Source organism: Trichoderma asperellum, chromosome 2, assembly GCF_020647865.1.
Source record: "Trichoderma asperellum chromosome 2, complete sequence".
Taxonomy (NCBI): Eukaryota; Fungi; Ascomycota; class Sordariomycetes; order Hypocreales; family Hypocreaceae; genus Trichoderma; species Trichoderma asperellum.
In genome coordinates, this window is record NC_089416.1 from 420,894 (window position 1) to 437,752 (window position 16,859).

Genomic DNA, 16,859 nt, shown 5'->3' on the forward strand with positions numbered 1-16,859 from the left:
GTCCCCACATGCAGTCTGTAAGGCGGTTGTCGCACTAAGGCGTAGGATTGACATTTTCGACATGCCTAAGCCTGACTCGTGGAAAAGAAGACGCCACTCGACGACGTTCGTCCGAGTCCCCCAATTCCCCTGGAAGCCAACAGTCGCCATGCAACGCCACGAAAGGATTGTCCGATCGCATCCGATACTTCTTCGGGTCTAACACCACGCAGTTTTGCGCCACATGTTCAATTGAATACTACTATGTATGTATGTATACAGCCAGATAAGCCTGTAATATCGCCCACCTAAACGCCTTGTACCTATTAGGCAAGATGCCGTCTGCCTAGTTGATTACCTATTGCTTACACGGGATTGAAAAGCACACTGAATTGCCCTCCTCTGTGCTTCCACTGGTCTGAAAGGACTCCATGGACGCTCGTCGGTCTCGCACGAATTTGGGCCAGGTGTTGGTTAGTACCAGATACTTGATGCTCTTCTCGGCGTCGTCAAAGATAGTCTGATCGAAGCCGTCCGGAATGTCTCCCCAATACTGAACGCCATCACCGCCGAAGCTTTCGCTTTCAGAAACCGATTTGGGAGCCTCGGAAGATGAATGTGCAGAGCCGGGCTTGTTCCACTCGGGGCAGTTGAAGGGCGTCGCGGGATTGATTGCTTGCTTTTCGCCATACATGGAACGCGCAGGCTCTTCAAAGACTGATGCGAGCTTCTTGAGTTCTGCCGATGAGATGTTGATTGGGAATGCCGCATCGGTGGCGCTGATGTACTCGGTGTAGATGCGCAAAGCGCGGTTGAATCGCTCTCGAACCAGCTCCCGCCTGTTCTCCTCGGATACGTCGCTACTGCGATTACGGACCGAAGCGGGAAATGAGGATTTCCATTCTCCAACGCTCGTCAAGAATGCAATATTCTCCCCCGAGAAATCTCTCAATGCGGAGAATTGTTGCAAGGGCTCGGGGTTCCTCGCTAGCACATACTCGAGGGCGCTTAGTGTAAGAATAGATTCAACGGAAGACGTCTTGACGGAGCTGTTGGTGGACTTCCACCCCGTTTTGATGGACTCTATGATTGTCGATTTGGATTTGAATGATCGGATTGCTTTGCCCAATGTCTTGTTGTTCTCCCACTGGGCAATCGTATTCAGTGTCTCTTGACAGAGCGCTTGATGACACAAGACTTCCCAGCACGGTAAGAAGACGGTAAATATTTCCATCAGCCAAATAGAGAGCGCAATCCTATGACAGGAGTCAATGGTCAGCGTTTCTTTCTAAGGGGCGAGATGCACTTCTTAAAGCTTACCACTGAGGAGGGATCCAGTACTGATTAATTACTTCCATACCCGGGACATACAGAGCAATGAGCCACATGGGTGCTGCATGAAGCCTTTGTATCTGTCAGTAAAAACGCTCATAGAGGCAAACAGGTTTATATGCTGCTCACTGACCCAGAAATTGCACACAAAATTGTCTGAGTTCGCCATCCTTGCGTGTCATGAATATCTCGAGCGCGCCACAGCGTGAGAGGCGCAACAATCCATGCCCAGAAGAATTGCCAGAAGATGGAAGGCGTCCTATTCTCACTCCGCATTAGTACGCAAACGTAGCCGTCGGAGAGATTTCAATTCAAAAACTCACCACTCCCAGCCTCGGCCCATCTGAACTTTCTGCTCCATCTCAGTCCCAGACACCTCGGTGCCTGGGATGCCCCAAGAGCTATGCCATTTCCGGGAGATGAGGTACATGAAAACTGCCATGAATAGCTGCGAAGAAGATTGTTAGTCCGTGGCGTGTAAAACTTTAAAACATAGCCCTACGAATAAGAATGCGCGGATAGGCTGAACTCACCTGGAAAAACATTCCAGAGCTGACTAGAATCACTGCCTTGGCTGAGTAGTCAAGTTCCCGAAAGCGCTCGAGAATGCCACCCGCTTTGCTGGGCTTGTACGAATTGGGAACATTGGGAATACCGGCCTTGTCGACAAACTGCTTCTGGCGTTGTGCCACGTGAAGAAAACGAGTGTTTGAAGCGTGGAACAGGCCAATACCAAGAGGCAGGTATGTGCCCATGATCCAATACTGCATGTCTCCAGGATAGAGCGGCCCAAAGACATAGCCAAGCTGCACTGATGCCCAGTAGAGATGAAGGAATAGGATGGAAGACAGCGATAGCCAGATACCCCGAATCTTCAGCATGGACATCTGGCGATGGTGGATTAAGAAGCCCATACCCCAGAGCAACAACACGGTCCAGGTGGCGGTCCAGCAAATCCACCATATGCCAACGCCGTTAATCCTTGGTCTGGGCGTGGAATCCGCCGTGAGACCCAGTTCGGAGCCCATACTGGCGATGGCGGCCCGGAGCAAGCGAGCGAAACTGAAGATTTGCAAGGAACCTGGATCTAAGAGCTCGGGTGGCACGAAGATAAAGAAAGTGTGGGTGAACTAATCTGCTCGCGGCTCACCGTTGGAAAACGCGATCTGTGGGTCAGTGTGAGCGGAAAGGAGAGAAAATAGCAGTTGGAGCTCGGGACAGCAATTGACCAAGAGCAAAACATCAGGACGGGAGGGAGAGTTTTAATCTCGGTCGGGATGGTGACGGTCTGCGTTGTGGATCATGGACAGATCCCTTTCCATCGAGCTGGTGACTTGGAGCTGAATGAGATGAGACGGACGCAATTCGAGCACAAAAGGGGTGTTGGTTCGTCCAGGTTGCCTGAATCCTGGTTTGTCCTCTCGCCCTCATTCCAGCTGTGCGTTCTCATGCATACATTCAGCTGTTGGTTCATTTGGACGATTGTTTTTCCCGCTGCTGTCTCCACCGCTAAGAGCATGGCGCATAAATGAGAGTCATCCACGAGGCTAACGATGATATTGCGCTCTATGCATCTTACTGTAGTACTAATGAAGCACAATTCCACGTGCCTTTTGGCCCCCGAGCCGGTCTCGCCATGATCGGCCGCCGGCCACGTCCAACATCCCTCGAATAACCTAGTCTAGCACCCCTACTAGTCAAGCCTTCCCGTCACAAGCTAGGGAACGAGAGATCCAAGCTCCTGAGAGCTTGTCAAGAGCTATCTATGAGCTTGTTTCTGATACGCTGTTGGGGGCGGAAACCGTCTCGAGACATACCACAATATCGGGTCGGAGCCCTTGCATGCACTGCGGCACAAAACGCCTCCCTTGCTTTGTCAATGACACTGCGGTGAAAGGTCATCATACAATCAAAAGTCTATGCCTGGATACATGTCCTCATTGTCATTTTCTATAACTTCATGCGCACTCTGAATATATATGTATGTCCCTTATACGTGGGGGACAAAAAACCATGCTCCTGGGATTGTTTGGAACTCTGGCAGCAAGATGTAAAGTTTGATTCAACAAATCCTAGCACGAATACTACCTCGGATAAAGAAGCCTCATTTAAAACTATAATCCGGAGAGTGCACATCAGAAAAACTGTTTCATTGGCCTATGTTATAGCATAGAAAATCACAGCTACACCGCTTCGTTCTCTAGATCACAGTCGGTATCTAAAGTATGCAGGTGGGTATCTAAGAAGTTGGTTTTGTAAACGCTTCCTTCAGCTCAAGTAGCTAGTGAAGTACGCTGCCATCTTCTCGCCCCAAGTTCATCCACCTGACTCTATGCGCCGCAACCAGGCTACGAGCTCTTACTCCTCCAACGTGAGACTTACAGTAGTCAAATTGCTATGAGAGGCTAGTGGCCTTTGCAAAGACTAAGTTGATACGGCTGACCTCTCATTACAAGACGCACCAATAAGCAGATGTGGTGATAGCCTATCTCGTCGCGTCACGTCCCGTCCCGTCACATCAAGATCTTTCCAAAGTGGCGCTGCTAATCTGGCAGAAGTGGAGAAAAACTAACGATTACTTGCAAGGATAATGGCGGTGCAGACTACATATATCATGTAATAAGATGCCACTCACTGCGTAACGTCTGTAAATTGGCTTGTGCTGCATACTCCTAGAGGCCGTGGCTACTTCTGCTGTTGCTTAATTTGTATCCCTCCAGCATAAACTTACAACTTATACTGCTTTTAGGTCTAAAGACATGGTAAATGGCTGGCAATATTCGCCAACGTTAACCAACTACTAATACCGTGATGATGTTACTTTTGTTTCATGGCAGTCTCAGGAAAAAAGACTGTGATAGCTCTCGTATTTCCTTGAGAAACATTCGACCACCTGCTTCACATGTACGATTGTTTTCGCGGCAATAAAATCTCACAAGGCGATATATCCGCTTCATCTCGGAAAGCGGTACGAGAAGCCGTTCCCTAAAGCTTTGAGAGACAAATGGCGAGACATGCATATCCTTGCATTAAACACAATGCGCTAAGGTTTCCTGGTGACTGCCATACGCTGACATATAAATCTCGGTCAAGCGTTAGTCGGGGAAGCATTGGTGGCATTGCGATATGCAAGGGATGTCAAGCTTTGAGCCGTCTCTTGGCAACAAACGAAGCTAATTTCCCATATCGTGTCCCCATTGGCGCCATACACTGCATTTATCACCGAAGAGTAAGCCTGCATGTATGTCTGAGTACCTTCATTTCACTGGTACGAGTGCATACTGAGAAATTCACGAATCTGACATGTAATTGTACATTGAGTAGTACTGTGTACGAATAGAGATACTTGGGTATACTAAATGTGTGGATAAAAGCTATACTGCATATACCTCTCGTGCTGGGAATAGTACATAAAAGCTATCCAAGAATTATGAAAATGCTACATAACTGGCTTGATATAATGGTCACCGCAGCGTGGAGAGGAAAACAAAGCATAGCATTCCGTGCTCTATAAACTTCTCTATTAACAAGGCATGGCACGCGTAACGCGCCACGTTGATGGTTCAACTGTTGGCCTAGACGGAGCAAATCGCCGATCCGCGTCTAGTATACCATCGGCACTCTTCTAAAGCCTGATGCGTGCCATGGTCTGTGTGGCACTACGGAGACATCCTGGGCCAGGTTGCGTAGCACTAATCACTCTTGATGCAGGGCAGCATTTGGCGTTGCCTTTGGCGATGGAACCAACAGCCACGTTATGGCTGTAGTGGCAAGTAAAGCAACCAAGATTGGCTGCAATACCTTGACGCCGGCATTGGCAGATACCACTCCTGTAATAATAGGGAAAAGCGAGCCACCCATTTGAGCAAACACAAACACTAATGGCAGGGCGGTGGAGCGTATCTCCGGGGGAAATAGCTTTGACCCAAGAGAAATACCCTTTTGCGGCAGAGTTAGACGGCACGGATTTATACAAGAGACACAAAAGCAGCACTAGAGACTTACGGTAGCAAAGAGTGGCCCCGTAAAGAAGCCGATGAAGCTGACTGCGATAGAAGCTGCAATGATATTTGGTACCCTAAACATTTCAGTATGAGCCTGGCTAGCACGTTAATCGGAACTGGTGAAACAAGAACCTACAACCAGAAGATCAGCTGGAAGACAAACGCTGCAGCGATATAACCAAATACCATTCGGCGCTCGCCATATCTATGCGTCGGCTCTGCCAGCAGTAGCCGTCCAAGCAGTGCGCCGCCGCTGAATCCGGCGGGGACGAAACCCATTTGTGATAAATCGCCGTGGCGAACTCTGACCAAGTACTCCACAACCCATCCGCCGGCCGTAAGAACTGAGCCAAGGTAGAAGAAAAAGAACAGACTTAGCAACCAGACGCTCAACGTGCTGGTGGTCTTTCTGATAAGCTGAGTGGCATTCTTGTTCCTTGATACTGTTTCAGTGCTTTGGTCAACGTCCGGGCTCTCATGCTCATGATTGTCGCTTGCTGCAGCCTTGCGCACAAACCCAAGTGTATCTCGGAACGCAATGCAAGTCAAAGCAAGATTAACAACTCCCAGTCCCAAAGGAAACGTGTAATACAAATACCATCGAGACACCTGCCCCGATGACGCGACGGCGGTAGAGACAAATGGCCCAACCAAGCTGCCAGCCGTGTACATGGCATGAATAAATGCCAACCAGCGGTGAGAAGATTTGACGCCGGCGACATAGGAGTTTGCGTGCGTGTCTTGGAAAGCCTGCCCGATGCTCACAAACCAAAAAGTCACAACGAAAAGCCCAAATGGAGGGTCCCAAGATCTGAGTGCATGGGCGATGATTTGGAACAGCGCCCCGAGGGCAAGCATCGCGCCGAGGTTGAGATACTGGCAGAGATGCGTGTTGGCAAAGGCTGCAAACAGCCAGCCGAAAAAATTGGCGCCATATCTGCATGAGTCAATCTTGTGTCAGTGATACAGCATCGCCGCCGGAGCAACGCTTTGCGTGCCACTTACACGCTTGATACAATTGCCGTGCTAACATTGTACTCGCGGATGACATAGGGTATCAGGGCTCCAATGCTGCCATCATTGGTACCGGCGACAAAAAAGGAGAATCCCGCGCTGATCAGCCTCAAGTAAGCCATCTTACTAAGGCCCTCGACTGGTCCTTCCTCTGGCTGCATCTCATGAGGGCCAACAACCTCATGGCTGCTCCCATGGGCTAAATCAGTGAGCTCAATTGCACTCTCGACTGCGGTCTCGGTTGCAGTGATGGCCATTTTCGAGTCTTGTAAACCGTTGGACAAGAAGGACTTGAAGCCTGAGACGCTCACCGAGTCTCTCCTCTGGCCACCTTAAATAAAGGCAGACCCTGGGTGCATGTGAGAAGCAACAAGTGATGTACGCTTAAACTTTTAGACTGCGCGGCTATTTCTCCGAAGCACAACGCAACTCCCCGCATGCCCCGGAGTAACTAACATTAGCACCACTCCAAAACAGGCATTGAGGAGACGCGTCTTGGCATCCATATTTCTCCGCAGGAAGTCGGCAAAAAGTGGAATTGATTGAATGATCAAGTCATCTCCTGGCTTTGGTATTCAAGTCTTTGGGCGGCTGACAAGGCAGACCAAGCTGGCTGTGTTTCCCTCGGGGAGTATCGGGAATAACCCCATGTTATAGAACACCCGCGTCGCTGCAGTTTCTCTAAAACAATAATTAGTGTCACACAATGACCAAACATTATTGAAAGGATTCGGGTAGCGGCAGTTCAACGGATAACAGCTCTACAATGGCGGTGTAGAGTACCAATTCACGGAGCCTTCGGGGTAATGGAAGAGAACAAGAGAGGACAGCAGTAAAGTGCAGAACATGGTGAGACACTAATTGCTATTTTGAATAATGATTTACTCTGATACTGAGCTGCATCGACAACTTGTAGGATTATAGAAGCCAGTCTAGATACATGTACATCTATGTATAGGACCTAATCACCCTGCCATTCAACTACAATGATCTACAAGTCCCACTTGCAAACTATCCACAAAGACAACCGTCTGAATAGCTATACAGATATCCAAAGTCAGGGAAGAGATGAACCGAGTCACCACTCGAACTCCTGGCTATCTGAGGAGCAAGACGATTTGTTCCAGTCGTAGATGCCTCCTCGTTCCACAAATGCTGCCTCATCCCAAAAGACGGCCTTTAGAGCGTCTTTCACTCCGACCTCCAAGATGGATTTTGATGGTTGTTTGCCGTTTCTGTCCAAAAAACGCATGTATTCATCAAGGATCAGATAGGACTTTGCCATCAGCCTGTTAGGCTCCGGAACCAGGCACCTTTGGTCGCTGTGTCTCTGGCAGAATTGGTCAAATTCATCGTCAGAGATGGTAAGCTTGTGAGCGTTGCGAAGAGTATCATCTGAATCATTTTCTCCGGCCACAATCAATACTTGAAAGCACTTCCATCGAAATGGCTGAAGGGCGCTGATGTGCCCATTCATGTTCTCCAAATGGTTGAACTTATTCACCACCGTGTTGAGCTTGAACTTGATGCCGTATTTTTCGCACCAAGTAGCGATTTCATACAGCTTTTCCACCTGATTACCAGATCCACGTCCGATTTTGATGTTTGTAGCCTCGTTGAACGAATCGGAACTCACGGCTAGGATATCAATGTTGTGACCATGCTGCCGGAGAAATGATTCCCTGACAAGACTTCCATTGGTGACAATAGAGACCGATTCCAAAGAAAGAGCGTCTTTGCAGAAATCTATCATTGCGCCAAGAAATTTTGGGTAAAGAAAGGGCTCCCCGCCAGCAAAGTTAATTTTCTTCATGCCAGCCTGCTTAAGGAGTAATAGACCCTTTTTGGCATTCTCTGTACTCTCAATATGAGATGTGGTTGCAGTATGGAAGCAGAATAAACATTCTTTATTACATTTCCGAGAAAAGTGGTAATTGACAGAGATTGGTACTTGACCAGCGCGGACTCTACCTTTGGCGAAGACCAAGACGATCAGAAGGACAATGAAAAGGTATACAAGGGCAGTCATGTTTTGGATTTTAATGTGAGGCTGAGAGAGCTTGAAATAATCCAAGTATGAAGAGAAGGTAGAAAAAGCAAAAGCATGCAATAAGCGGTATTTCCCTTCTTTTAAGGAGCATAAATACCCCCGTGCCCTAATGTAACACGAAATAACATCTTTTCACGCATAACAAAGCAGAACCACTTCCACCAACGTAAATAACATTATAAACTAAACGCAGCAGAAATCAGAAACAATGGACCCGAAGACAGAGGGAATAATCTTTGTGCTCGGTATGTCAGATTTGATGTACGTGCTTACTTGAAAGACACTAACAAACCTTTAAAAGGCGCCCCGGGGGCTGGAAAAGGGACACTCTCTTCGAAACTTGCCAGCGACTACGGCTTCAAGCATCTCTCGATTGGAGATCTTCTAAGACAAGTGGTGGCATCTCCAGACGCAGACAAGACAGTTGTAGAGTATGTGCGCCGAGGGGAGCTCGTTACTACAAGTCTACTTTTCCAAATTTTGAAGCCTCATATTGAAGGAGGAGGCACTATCATCTTGGATGGCTTCCCTCGACGCCTGGATCAAGCAAAAGAATTCGAGAATCAGGTAAATGACCCGAAGCCCCCGCCTGAGCTCTGAATACTCTGCTGATATGTTACTAGTTTCAACTCCCCGTGCTTGTTCTATTCTTCAACTGTCCTAAAGATTTGGCCGAGAAACGTGTGATCAATAGAAAGCACGGTCGGGAAGGAGATAACGTGGAAACATTTAGGAAGAGACATGCGGAATTTTTGGAACTGAATCCTCCTCTACTTTGTAACTACGAACAGATGGGGAAGCTCATCACGGTAAGTAATAAGGCATGCCATTCGTACAAATCGCAACCTGCGGCTTCTAATCTCATAATAGGTGGACACTCAAGATTTTACTCAGAAATCCTACGAGACACTTATCAAGTTGCTACAGGCTAGACAGGAATGGGTTTCTTTGATCCGTACGTAACATGGCACAGAGAATGGGATTTTACGAGAACGATACTCGGCTGCCCTCCTGTTTTTAGCAGTCAAGTAGGACGAGGCTTCCTAGCGCCTCAACAAGATACTTGAGGGTGGCGTAGCTTAGTCGCACAAATTAAATGATTGCAGCATTTGCTATAAATAAGAAATGATAAGCAAGAAGGAGATGGTTGGACGGATAGCCACAGCTTCAACCTCCGAAGTCGGGAAAGACGCCGTCTTTATTTTCACTTGCAAGTCCAATACATCCATCCTGTACTACATCTCATTTCGGATTTTTGCCTTCCACATGTCCTTTGCCCTCCACACATCTTACCGCTGGAATCGCTCAAAGTAAGCCGTCAGCTTTCCCTTTGGATCGCCTGGAGAAAACGCCCACGAATAGGTCTCCATAAAAGAGACAATCCTGTCGTCCATGATTTGCATTTCGTTTTGCTTTTGCTGCTCGGTTGGCACACCTCCATCCTCGCCAACCAAGGTCTTTTGCAGCTCGATTTCACCAACCTGGTGGCCAAAGTCCATCGTGTCGAGGACAACGTGGAACTCGTCATCTGCTACCCAGGTTTCGCGTCTAGTGGAAAAGGTAGCAGTGGCCTGTAGTCCGAAGTCTATGGCTTCTCCGGCATCGATTCCAGTGGTGCGTTTGATGTATGCCGCAATATCCTCAATGCTGCTAAGCTCTTCAAATCTGGAGTTGGTGAAATTGCCCCCCTTTCTGATTTTTGCTTGCCACTCTCCGTCTCTGTTTCTTATCCATGCTCCGACCGAAGAGAGGATATTCGACTTGTCGTAGTAAGAGTCGCGTATTATCTGGTCAGGAAGTCTCTGAAGACTCTTGAAGTGAGGAAGCCCGCCATATTGAGTCAGCTCACGAACTGCAAGTGAGCGGAATTTGCGTTCTACTTCTAGTACACAAGTCGATATGGGTAGTCGTCGGAAAGCCATGATGAATAAAGATTCCTAGTTTGCCTTGTATCAAGTAGATGAGTTAGCAAGCAATCAATAGAGAATACGATAGCCGAGCCTTACTGCAGTGAAAAACTTCGAGAGATTCGAATGTATCTCGTTTAATGTGACTACTAGTGGAAATGAAAGACGGCCGACGAGCAAGAAAATAATTCAAGTTTCACAAACATCAAACGGCGGTAAACGTGGATTGAACGCCATGGCCCGTGCACAAGATCAGAGTGAATATGAAGTCAACAAACGAATCTTTACAGGCCATTTGAAGTATGAGACGGAAGTATTGTTGCTGGCTTATAATAAGATTCTATTGGTGATTTATAGATTGTAAGACCGGCATTGTTGATACTTTCTAGACGCTGCCAAGGGACAAATGGCATAATTGCTCGTAGGCAACGAATCATACACTGATATTGTCGTAAAAGTTGTTATTGAAGAACTTTGAACATGTAGATACAGATGAGAACATCGCAAGTGGCTGCTGGTCCGAGTATCCTGGCATGGTTGAAGCGTTCGTGGTCGGGTACACGCATCAAATATCTAGCAATACCGGAGTTTCAGACGGCGCTGAGACGAATCCCAGCTTGAGCCGATTTGCCAGGGCACTAGAAGCACTACTGGTCCGCTAAAATGGTCCGCACAACGCTAAATACCGCTGCAAGCCTTAGCTCCACCAAAATCGGGGCCGTTGACGACCAGCCACGATTCAAAAAAACAAGTGTTTAAAAAAAAAACATGTTCAAGAGAAACTCTTGAAGAACGGGTCTGGCCGGGGATTGAACCCGGGACCTCTCGCAGAACGACTTGGGGTTTTCCCTAAGCGAGAATCATACCACTAGACCACCAGACCGAAGAAGTTGAAATATTGCAGACATAGTCAGCTCATGAAGATTTGCGAGATGATGATGTGGGAAAGAAAGAAGGGATGAGAGAGGTCGGGCCGGCGATTGAGCCTATGAACTCTCGCATACAAGCTGTAAGGTTGATTCTAATCGAGAATCATACCGCTGGCCACTTCAAGTGAAGAATATGGATATATTCGGCTTCCGAATTTGCATACTGATTTTATTGTTCCAATCCTTCTCTACGTTGGCATTCTCCCTAAATGGCCGAGGCGAGAGCCAATTCTTACACAGATTCCAGTAATATAAGGAAGAGAGTACTATAAAGAGAGATACCAATGCTTCTTGCAACTCTCTCAATAACTTCAGTACTTCATCTCTCCCCATTGACCTCTCGGTGAAAAGACTTTGTGCGCCTACCCACAGAGATCTTTACATACCCAAACTTATACCCTTTGCATATATATAACAGTAATACTACCATTTGTTCCTTAATCGAATCACGGCTGTCACAAAACAACCCCTCAAGACACACATGCCTTGTGATTGACTTTATGTCACTGCATATTAGCTCCAATTCCTTAGCTCCTAGTCAGACAATGAAAACCATTATCGCCAGAGAGAGGGCTTTATTCGTTATGGATACCGAAATATTGGAGCCCAGCATGTCAGGAGAGGCCAGTCCTAGGTAACAGCACGTTTCAGCCGAGACATGAGTGCAACCATGAATACATGTAATACGTTCCTGTAATAAAAGGATATCGTCTCTGCAAGCCATTTCGAATATAGAGAATAACACATGATGAAACAGCGACTTTATAATGTCCATATACCCCTGGCTCTGCTTAATGTAATCGGTAGAGTAGATCTACTACCGATACTGTTTTAACAGGATATTCGCTGCATCTCCATATCTCGTTTTCTTCATAGTTTCACGAATAGTCTCTGCAATATCCTCGTTCCCTTCTGACGGACGAACGTCGTGAACACAGTGGCTCAATCCCATTGCCGCAAGCGTGCCTAAAACATAAGCTCTGCTGTTGGGTAACTGTTTAACTAGCCAGCTTAGTACTCGCAACTGACCCACGAAGCGACCGTCGCCGGGAATAAGCATCATTCCATTGCTGATAGCTAAAGGATTTGGGTAAGAATTGTGAATTGTGGTAATGGGAGAAGCCTTGCTATCGTCGTAGCTTAACGACCTAATCGGCGATTCGGATATTTTGGCGGTGTAAATATTCCAAGATGCCGCTGTTTCCATATTCTCGTTGGGCTCTGGGTATACCTGGCAAAGCTGCCTAGACGGTCCAAGATTGTCATAATAACAGCGGCATGTTGAGAAAAACGATGCATTGTAAAAGTCAATAGCATCTGAAGCTCGAGCAGCACCGGCAAGATTTTTTCGCATACGTCCCACCCAAATAAGGCCCGTTAAATACAGCGTAGCTTCTTGCATCAAAGCAAATGTTTTAGCGTTTGCTTCAGGTTCTTTGTTAGTAGAAGCCTTTAGTCCAAAAGGAACGTCTAGGCTGGCAGCCGTGCCCATGTTTAGCCCATAAACGTCTGGAGTATAAATGCCTGGTCGATGTGATTCATCACTGACTCTGAAGAGCGCCCAGTCCACGATTTCTTGTGCGACAGGATAATTATCATGAAACCAGTGATATCGCCACGCGAGTAGGTCCAAGTAAATCGACTCCAGTTGCTTCTGTAAATCAGGTATAGAGTTTGGTGTCTCCTCTCGAATTATACTTGTATCACCTGCGACCCATTGAGAACGTTCGTTTAGAATCTTGTCCATCTTCTGGATGACTCCAGGAAAGTCGGATATAATATCGAGCAGTTTGCTCGTATGTGTCTTCACGTCGGGGCGTAGCGCCCATGGTACTGACTTCCATCTCTCTTCACTGATGAGGGTGTTTTTTCTCTGAACGAGCGCATTTGCAATCTACAATTAATTAGTATATGGCAATTTCTGCGGTCTTCATAGTTGCATATACTAACAATTGTGAATCTGCAAGATTCAAACACTGGCAATATTTTTGAGTCTTGAAAATATTCAGCACCACAGAATTCAAGAATACGAGCCAGCCCTTGATGGTGTACGAAGCGAAGATCAGACTCAACGGTAATCTGCTATTATCAGCAATTGCACGACTTGAATACCCTTGAGCACGCAGCACGTATAAGGATGAAGGAAAATTTACTGCATAAGATCCCATAATAGATATGGGTTTAATGAGGGAAGCTAGTTCCGATTTCGATGCGGTACCAAGCTTCGACTGCAGTTGCTGTAGAACTTTGCCGTAGATGCGGCGAGCTGTTCTTTTCAAACCGTCTACTTGGTGATCTTGACCAAATATTCCATATGTCAGAGCGCGAAGGCTATCATAGCAAAGTTCGTCGCTTTGCTGAGCGAGATGCTGACGCATCGGTGTATCTTGGAGGAGAATGCTGTGTACGTTAATCCAGCTGTAGGCATCAAAAAAGTAGGAGAAAGTAACATTGTCGGTGAACGGCTCTAGGCTTGGTTGGATAGGCCAACTTGCTAGGCGATGTGACAGCGTCAGTCTTGGGTCTTCCGTCTCTGTAGTCGTTGAGTCCGTCGTTAAATTGGCAGAGTTATCAGCTGTCTGTTGGCCCCGGCCTTTCTGTTTGCGACACTTGGTACGGCCATGTGACGAAATAGTATCATGAGTCTTGGTTGGGGCGTTGACTGGATAAGAATTGAATTGGCTTATTTTGACCAATCTCTGGCGGCCCGGTTGTGTTCCCACGCCAACTCCAAAGTTTTCGAGTCGAAGCATGGGATCGTATCCAAGGCATTCATATCTTGACTTTTCGCATTGGCTACATACGGGCTTCTTGGCGTCACATTTGATTCGGCGTTTTCTGCAAGTATGACAGCTTAAACTAGAAGGCTGCCGTCCCATATTGCTGCGGAGTTTATACGCGACTTGAGACTCTCACGTTGTCACAACTTCGCAAGTGCAGCATTGAACGGGGCAGCGCCTCTTATGACAGTTTCCCGCCCGTGGGGCAGCATCCCCACCGCTGCCTTAGGCGCAGATCTCTAATATTTAGCGGCATGCCATGCCGATAGTCAGGAAACATCCTTTTCTCCAAGATTCAATCCATATAGTCGACCTGTTTCTGGGGCAAGCAAGATGGAAGCATTCAAGAAATGAGTGATTAATTCTATCTTTAACAGAGTCCAGATTAAAACTACTGGAATGGATAATATGATGTAAATATATCGCTGTTCAACGACCGAGAATATTGAGGTGTACTAACTACATGCACATGTAAACAGCACAGCCGAATGTTTGATCATGAATCGTATCGACTTAACCCGGGCGTCCCAGACAATATGATGTAGCGTGTCTTTTTTTTAGCTATGGATTAATTTGTCACATCGATACTAGTAGTCAGGCTGCAAGACAGTGAAGGATAGCACCTGGTGAAGTATCGGGAAGCGTAGAGAGCAGGATATTGGCATTTGTCCGTAGCGGCAGCCATTTCACAGACCCCATCGCCAGCGTTTCGCCTAATTGCAAACCCTGCGACTACTGGTCTAATTGCCAGAGTCCAAAGCCACACCACTTTATAAAAAGAAATGAAGTAGAATTTGAGCTATTAAGATTCGGGTGTTGGAATTTCTGCCTAGATATCCATGTATCTACATACACACAAGTATCTGAAAAGGCGCCTACAAGCAGGCAGTGAATGCACTCTAGCTGCGTATTACATATCAAATACTTACACACATCTCCCTACTACACAGAATTAGCAACTGGACCTTGGTGAATCGATGAAATCGACTTCAAAAGTCCATCAGCACCTCCATACGTTGATGTAGGGTAGCGCCCGTCAAGGAACACCAATCACGCCCGCGTCTTCCGCCACCCGAACGCTACGCACCCCTTGAGAATACAACCTCCGGTTGACGATTTTGACGAGCAACATGACGCGATATCCGAAAAGAAGTACAATCGTAAACATCAACTGATGCCTGCCATCCACAGATTCAAGGCGGATGGAAATCGCGACGTGGAAAACACGATCGAAGAGATAAGGGGTATTCAGGAGAGAATTAAACGAACAACAGAGGCAAGGTCTTCTCTGTTATTGCTGACAGCATCTCTACCGCTGATACCGCTGATACCGCTGATGAGGAAGTAACCGCAGCCAGAAGAGCTTTGATTCATAATAAAAAGTGGTATAAATAGCAAAGTCCTTCCACCCAACCTTTCCCCTCCTTCTTGACCACCATCCTCTCAAACACCAACTCGTCATCAGACATCTCCTCGTCGGCCCCCCCCCCCCCCCCCCCCCCCCTCCCTCCCCCATCCCCCGGAGCTGCTGCTTCGGTTCCTCTACCTCCTGGCGCTGCTGCTGCTGGTACTGCTGTTGCTGCTCCTGTGGTGGGAGGTCTTCCTCCACAGACAAGCCCAATGCGAACGCGTGTTCGCATTGTTTGCGGGAGAGACGGACGTCTTTCCCCTGGTCGATAATACCAGTTGCCCGGTACACGCCGCCGCGGACCTTCCTCTGAGGAGGAGGAATGGCCTCACCAGCTTGGCCTTCCGACTGGCCCAAAGCTGCGATGACATCGCTGCCATCACGACGGTTATCTATGGAGGAAGAGCCTCCACGACCACTACCACTTCCGTCCTAGGTGATGTTAAGCTGGGATGGTATCACTGCCATCACGACGGTTGTTCGTAGAGGAAAACGAACTTTCACGACCCTCCCTCTACTCTGAAGAGAGAGAGAAGAAGTTCGACATAGACTTTCCCTTCGTGTCTGCTTTGTTCATCCTTCTGGTCACGGGCCTTACCATCGCGCCGGATGTTTTGTTTGACACGGAATGATCCTTCGTGTCTATGTTATTCGACACGGAACTATCCCTCGTGTCTGTCTTCTTGTTCGACACGGATTTGGCTGTCGTGTCTACTTTGTCTTGCCTCGGTCACGGGCTTTGCCGTCGTGACCGTCTTGGTCCTCTGGATGTTCAAGCTGGACTCAGACCTGGTTTGCAGGGGAACGGGACGTCCTGCACCATCGGCAGGATCAGTCTTCTACTTCTTATTCGAACTTGCCAAAGGAGCCATCTCAACTTTAGCAGAGGTGTCACCACAGGAATTGGTCATCTGTGAAGAATTGTTAGCCTCGTTCGAATCAGTTGGAGTCTTCACAAAGAACTCAGAAATGCGCTTCTGTCCCCGCGTGTTGTCTGGGGATATTCCAGCCAGAAAGACTCGAGGGGAGGGCAGTGAGATGGGAGGGAGATAGAGATAGGGGAAAACGGTGAAGTTAGTCGAGTCAGGGCACTCCAGTATACTGGAGTCACAGAGACTTAATACTTGAACAGTATTCAAGGCGTTTTGGTCGTGTTTTTGAACAATGTTGAAGTCTCTTAGGATGGAAATGAAGACGCGGTGGTGGAAAAGGAGAAGGACTCGCGACTTTTAGCTTGACGTTTATTAAATCGTTGAATATGGAGGCAGGTGCCATCCCATCAAAGTACCTGAGCGGTCAGCGGGTGCGTCTGCCGCATTTTTTTTCTTTGCTGGATTTGATGTGTGCACCGACCGGATCACAGCGTGGAAGTCTCTACGGATCACGACGACACACATCTTGGACGCGCTGGAAACGCACCAAACAGCGTGGCTTTGTATCTCAAGTCCGACAGAGA

General features: G+C 47.6%; 7 protein-coding genes and 1 non-coding gene across 9 annotated transcripts; 2 read left to right on the forward strand and 6 right to left on the reverse strand.

Moving 5' to 3' along the window:
* Positions 1-337: 337 nt before the first annotated feature.
* On the reverse strand, positions 338-2,339 carry TrAFT101_002450 (uncharacterized protein; the record flags this gene model as incomplete). The annotated part of the gene is made up of 5 exons (XM_024903406.1): positions 338-1,235; positions 1,300-1,383; positions 1,445-1,570; positions 1,635-1,759; positions 1,845-2,339. The coding sequence occupies 5 exons, from the start codon at positions 2,337-2,339 to the stop codon at positions 338-340; spliced, it is 1,728 nt and encodes a 575-aa protein (XP_024763563.1).
* Positions 2,340-4,642: 2,303 nt separating this feature from the next.
* Positions 4,643-6,689, reverse strand: TrAFT101_002451 (uncharacterized protein). Of its 2 annotated transcripts, XM_024910905.2 has the most exons (4): positions 6,321-6,689; positions 5,452-6,252; positions 5,317-5,389; positions 4,643-5,250 (listed from the first exon to the last, which is right to left on the reverse strand). In XM_024910905.2, exons 1-4 carry the CDS (start codon positions 6,584-6,586, stop codon positions 5,008-5,010), a joined length of 1,383 nt encoding a protein of 460 aa, XP_024763564.1. In that variant the 5' UTR covers positions 6,587-6,689; the 3' UTR covers positions 4,643-5,007. The 2 variants fall into 2 exon arrangements, with proteins under 2 accessions (XP_024763564.1, XP_065982715.1); XM_066126611.1 differs by lacking the exons at positions 4,643-5,250; positions 5,317-5,389 and having other exon boundaries at positions 5,393-6,252.
* Positions 6,690-7,407: 718 nt separating this feature from the next.
* On the reverse strand, positions 7,408-8,082 carry TrAFT101_002452 (uncharacterized protein; the record flags this gene model as incomplete). Its single annotated transcript, XM_024899384.2, has 1 exon — positions 7,408-8,082. The coding sequence occupies one exon, from the start codon at positions 8,080-8,082 to the stop codon at positions 7,408-7,410; it is 675 nt and encodes a 224-aa protein (XP_024763565.2).
* A 505-nt stretch (positions 8,083-8,587) lies between these two features.
* TrAFT101_002453 (uncharacterized protein) lies at positions 8,588-9,342 on the forward strand (the record flags this gene model as incomplete). Its single annotated transcript, XM_024906372.2, has 4 exons — positions 8,588-8,624; positions 8,681-8,946; positions 9,003-9,188; positions 9,250-9,342. 4 exons carry the CDS (start codon positions 8,588-8,590, stop codon positions 9,340-9,342), a joined length of 582 nt encoding a protein of 193 aa, XP_024763566.2.
* Positions 9,343-9,668: 326 nt separating this feature from the next.
* TrAFT101_002454 (uncharacterized protein) lies at positions 9,669-10,301 on the reverse strand (the record flags this gene model as incomplete). The annotated part of the gene is made up of 1 exon (XM_024906373.2): positions 9,669-10,301. One exon carries the CDS (start codon positions 10,299-10,301, stop codon positions 9,669-9,671), a length of 633 nt encoding a protein of 210 aa, XP_024763567.1.
* Positions 10,302-11,080: 779 nt separating this feature from the next.
* On the reverse strand, positions 11,081-11,169 carry TrAFT101_002455. Its single transcript has one exon. It is a non-coding gene; the product is annotated as a tRNA-Pro (tRNA).
* A 197-nt stretch (positions 11,170-11,366) lies between these two features.
* Positions 11,367-14,116, reverse strand: TrAFT101_002456 (uncharacterized protein). Its single transcript, XM_024910510.2, has 3 exons — positions 13,369-14,116; positions 13,166-13,294; positions 11,367-13,109 (listed from the first exon to the last, which is right to left on the reverse strand). The coding sequence occupies exons 1-3, from the start codon at positions 14,092-14,094 to the stop codon at positions 12,033-12,035; spliced, it is 1,932 nt and encodes a 643-aa protein (XP_024763568.2). The 5' UTR covers positions 14,095-14,116; the 3' UTR covers positions 11,367-12,032.
* A 1,053-nt stretch (positions 14,117-15,169) lies between these two features.
* Positions 15,170-16,456, forward strand: TrAFT101_002457 (uncharacterized protein; the record flags this gene model as incomplete). The annotated part of the gene is made up of 2 exons (XM_066126612.1): positions 15,170-15,339; positions 16,204-16,456. The coding sequence occupies 2 exons, from the start codon at positions 15,170-15,172 to the stop codon at positions 16,454-16,456; spliced, it is 423 nt and encodes a 140-aa protein (XP_065982716.1).
* Between the last annotated feature and the right edge of the window lie 403 nt (positions 16,457-16,859).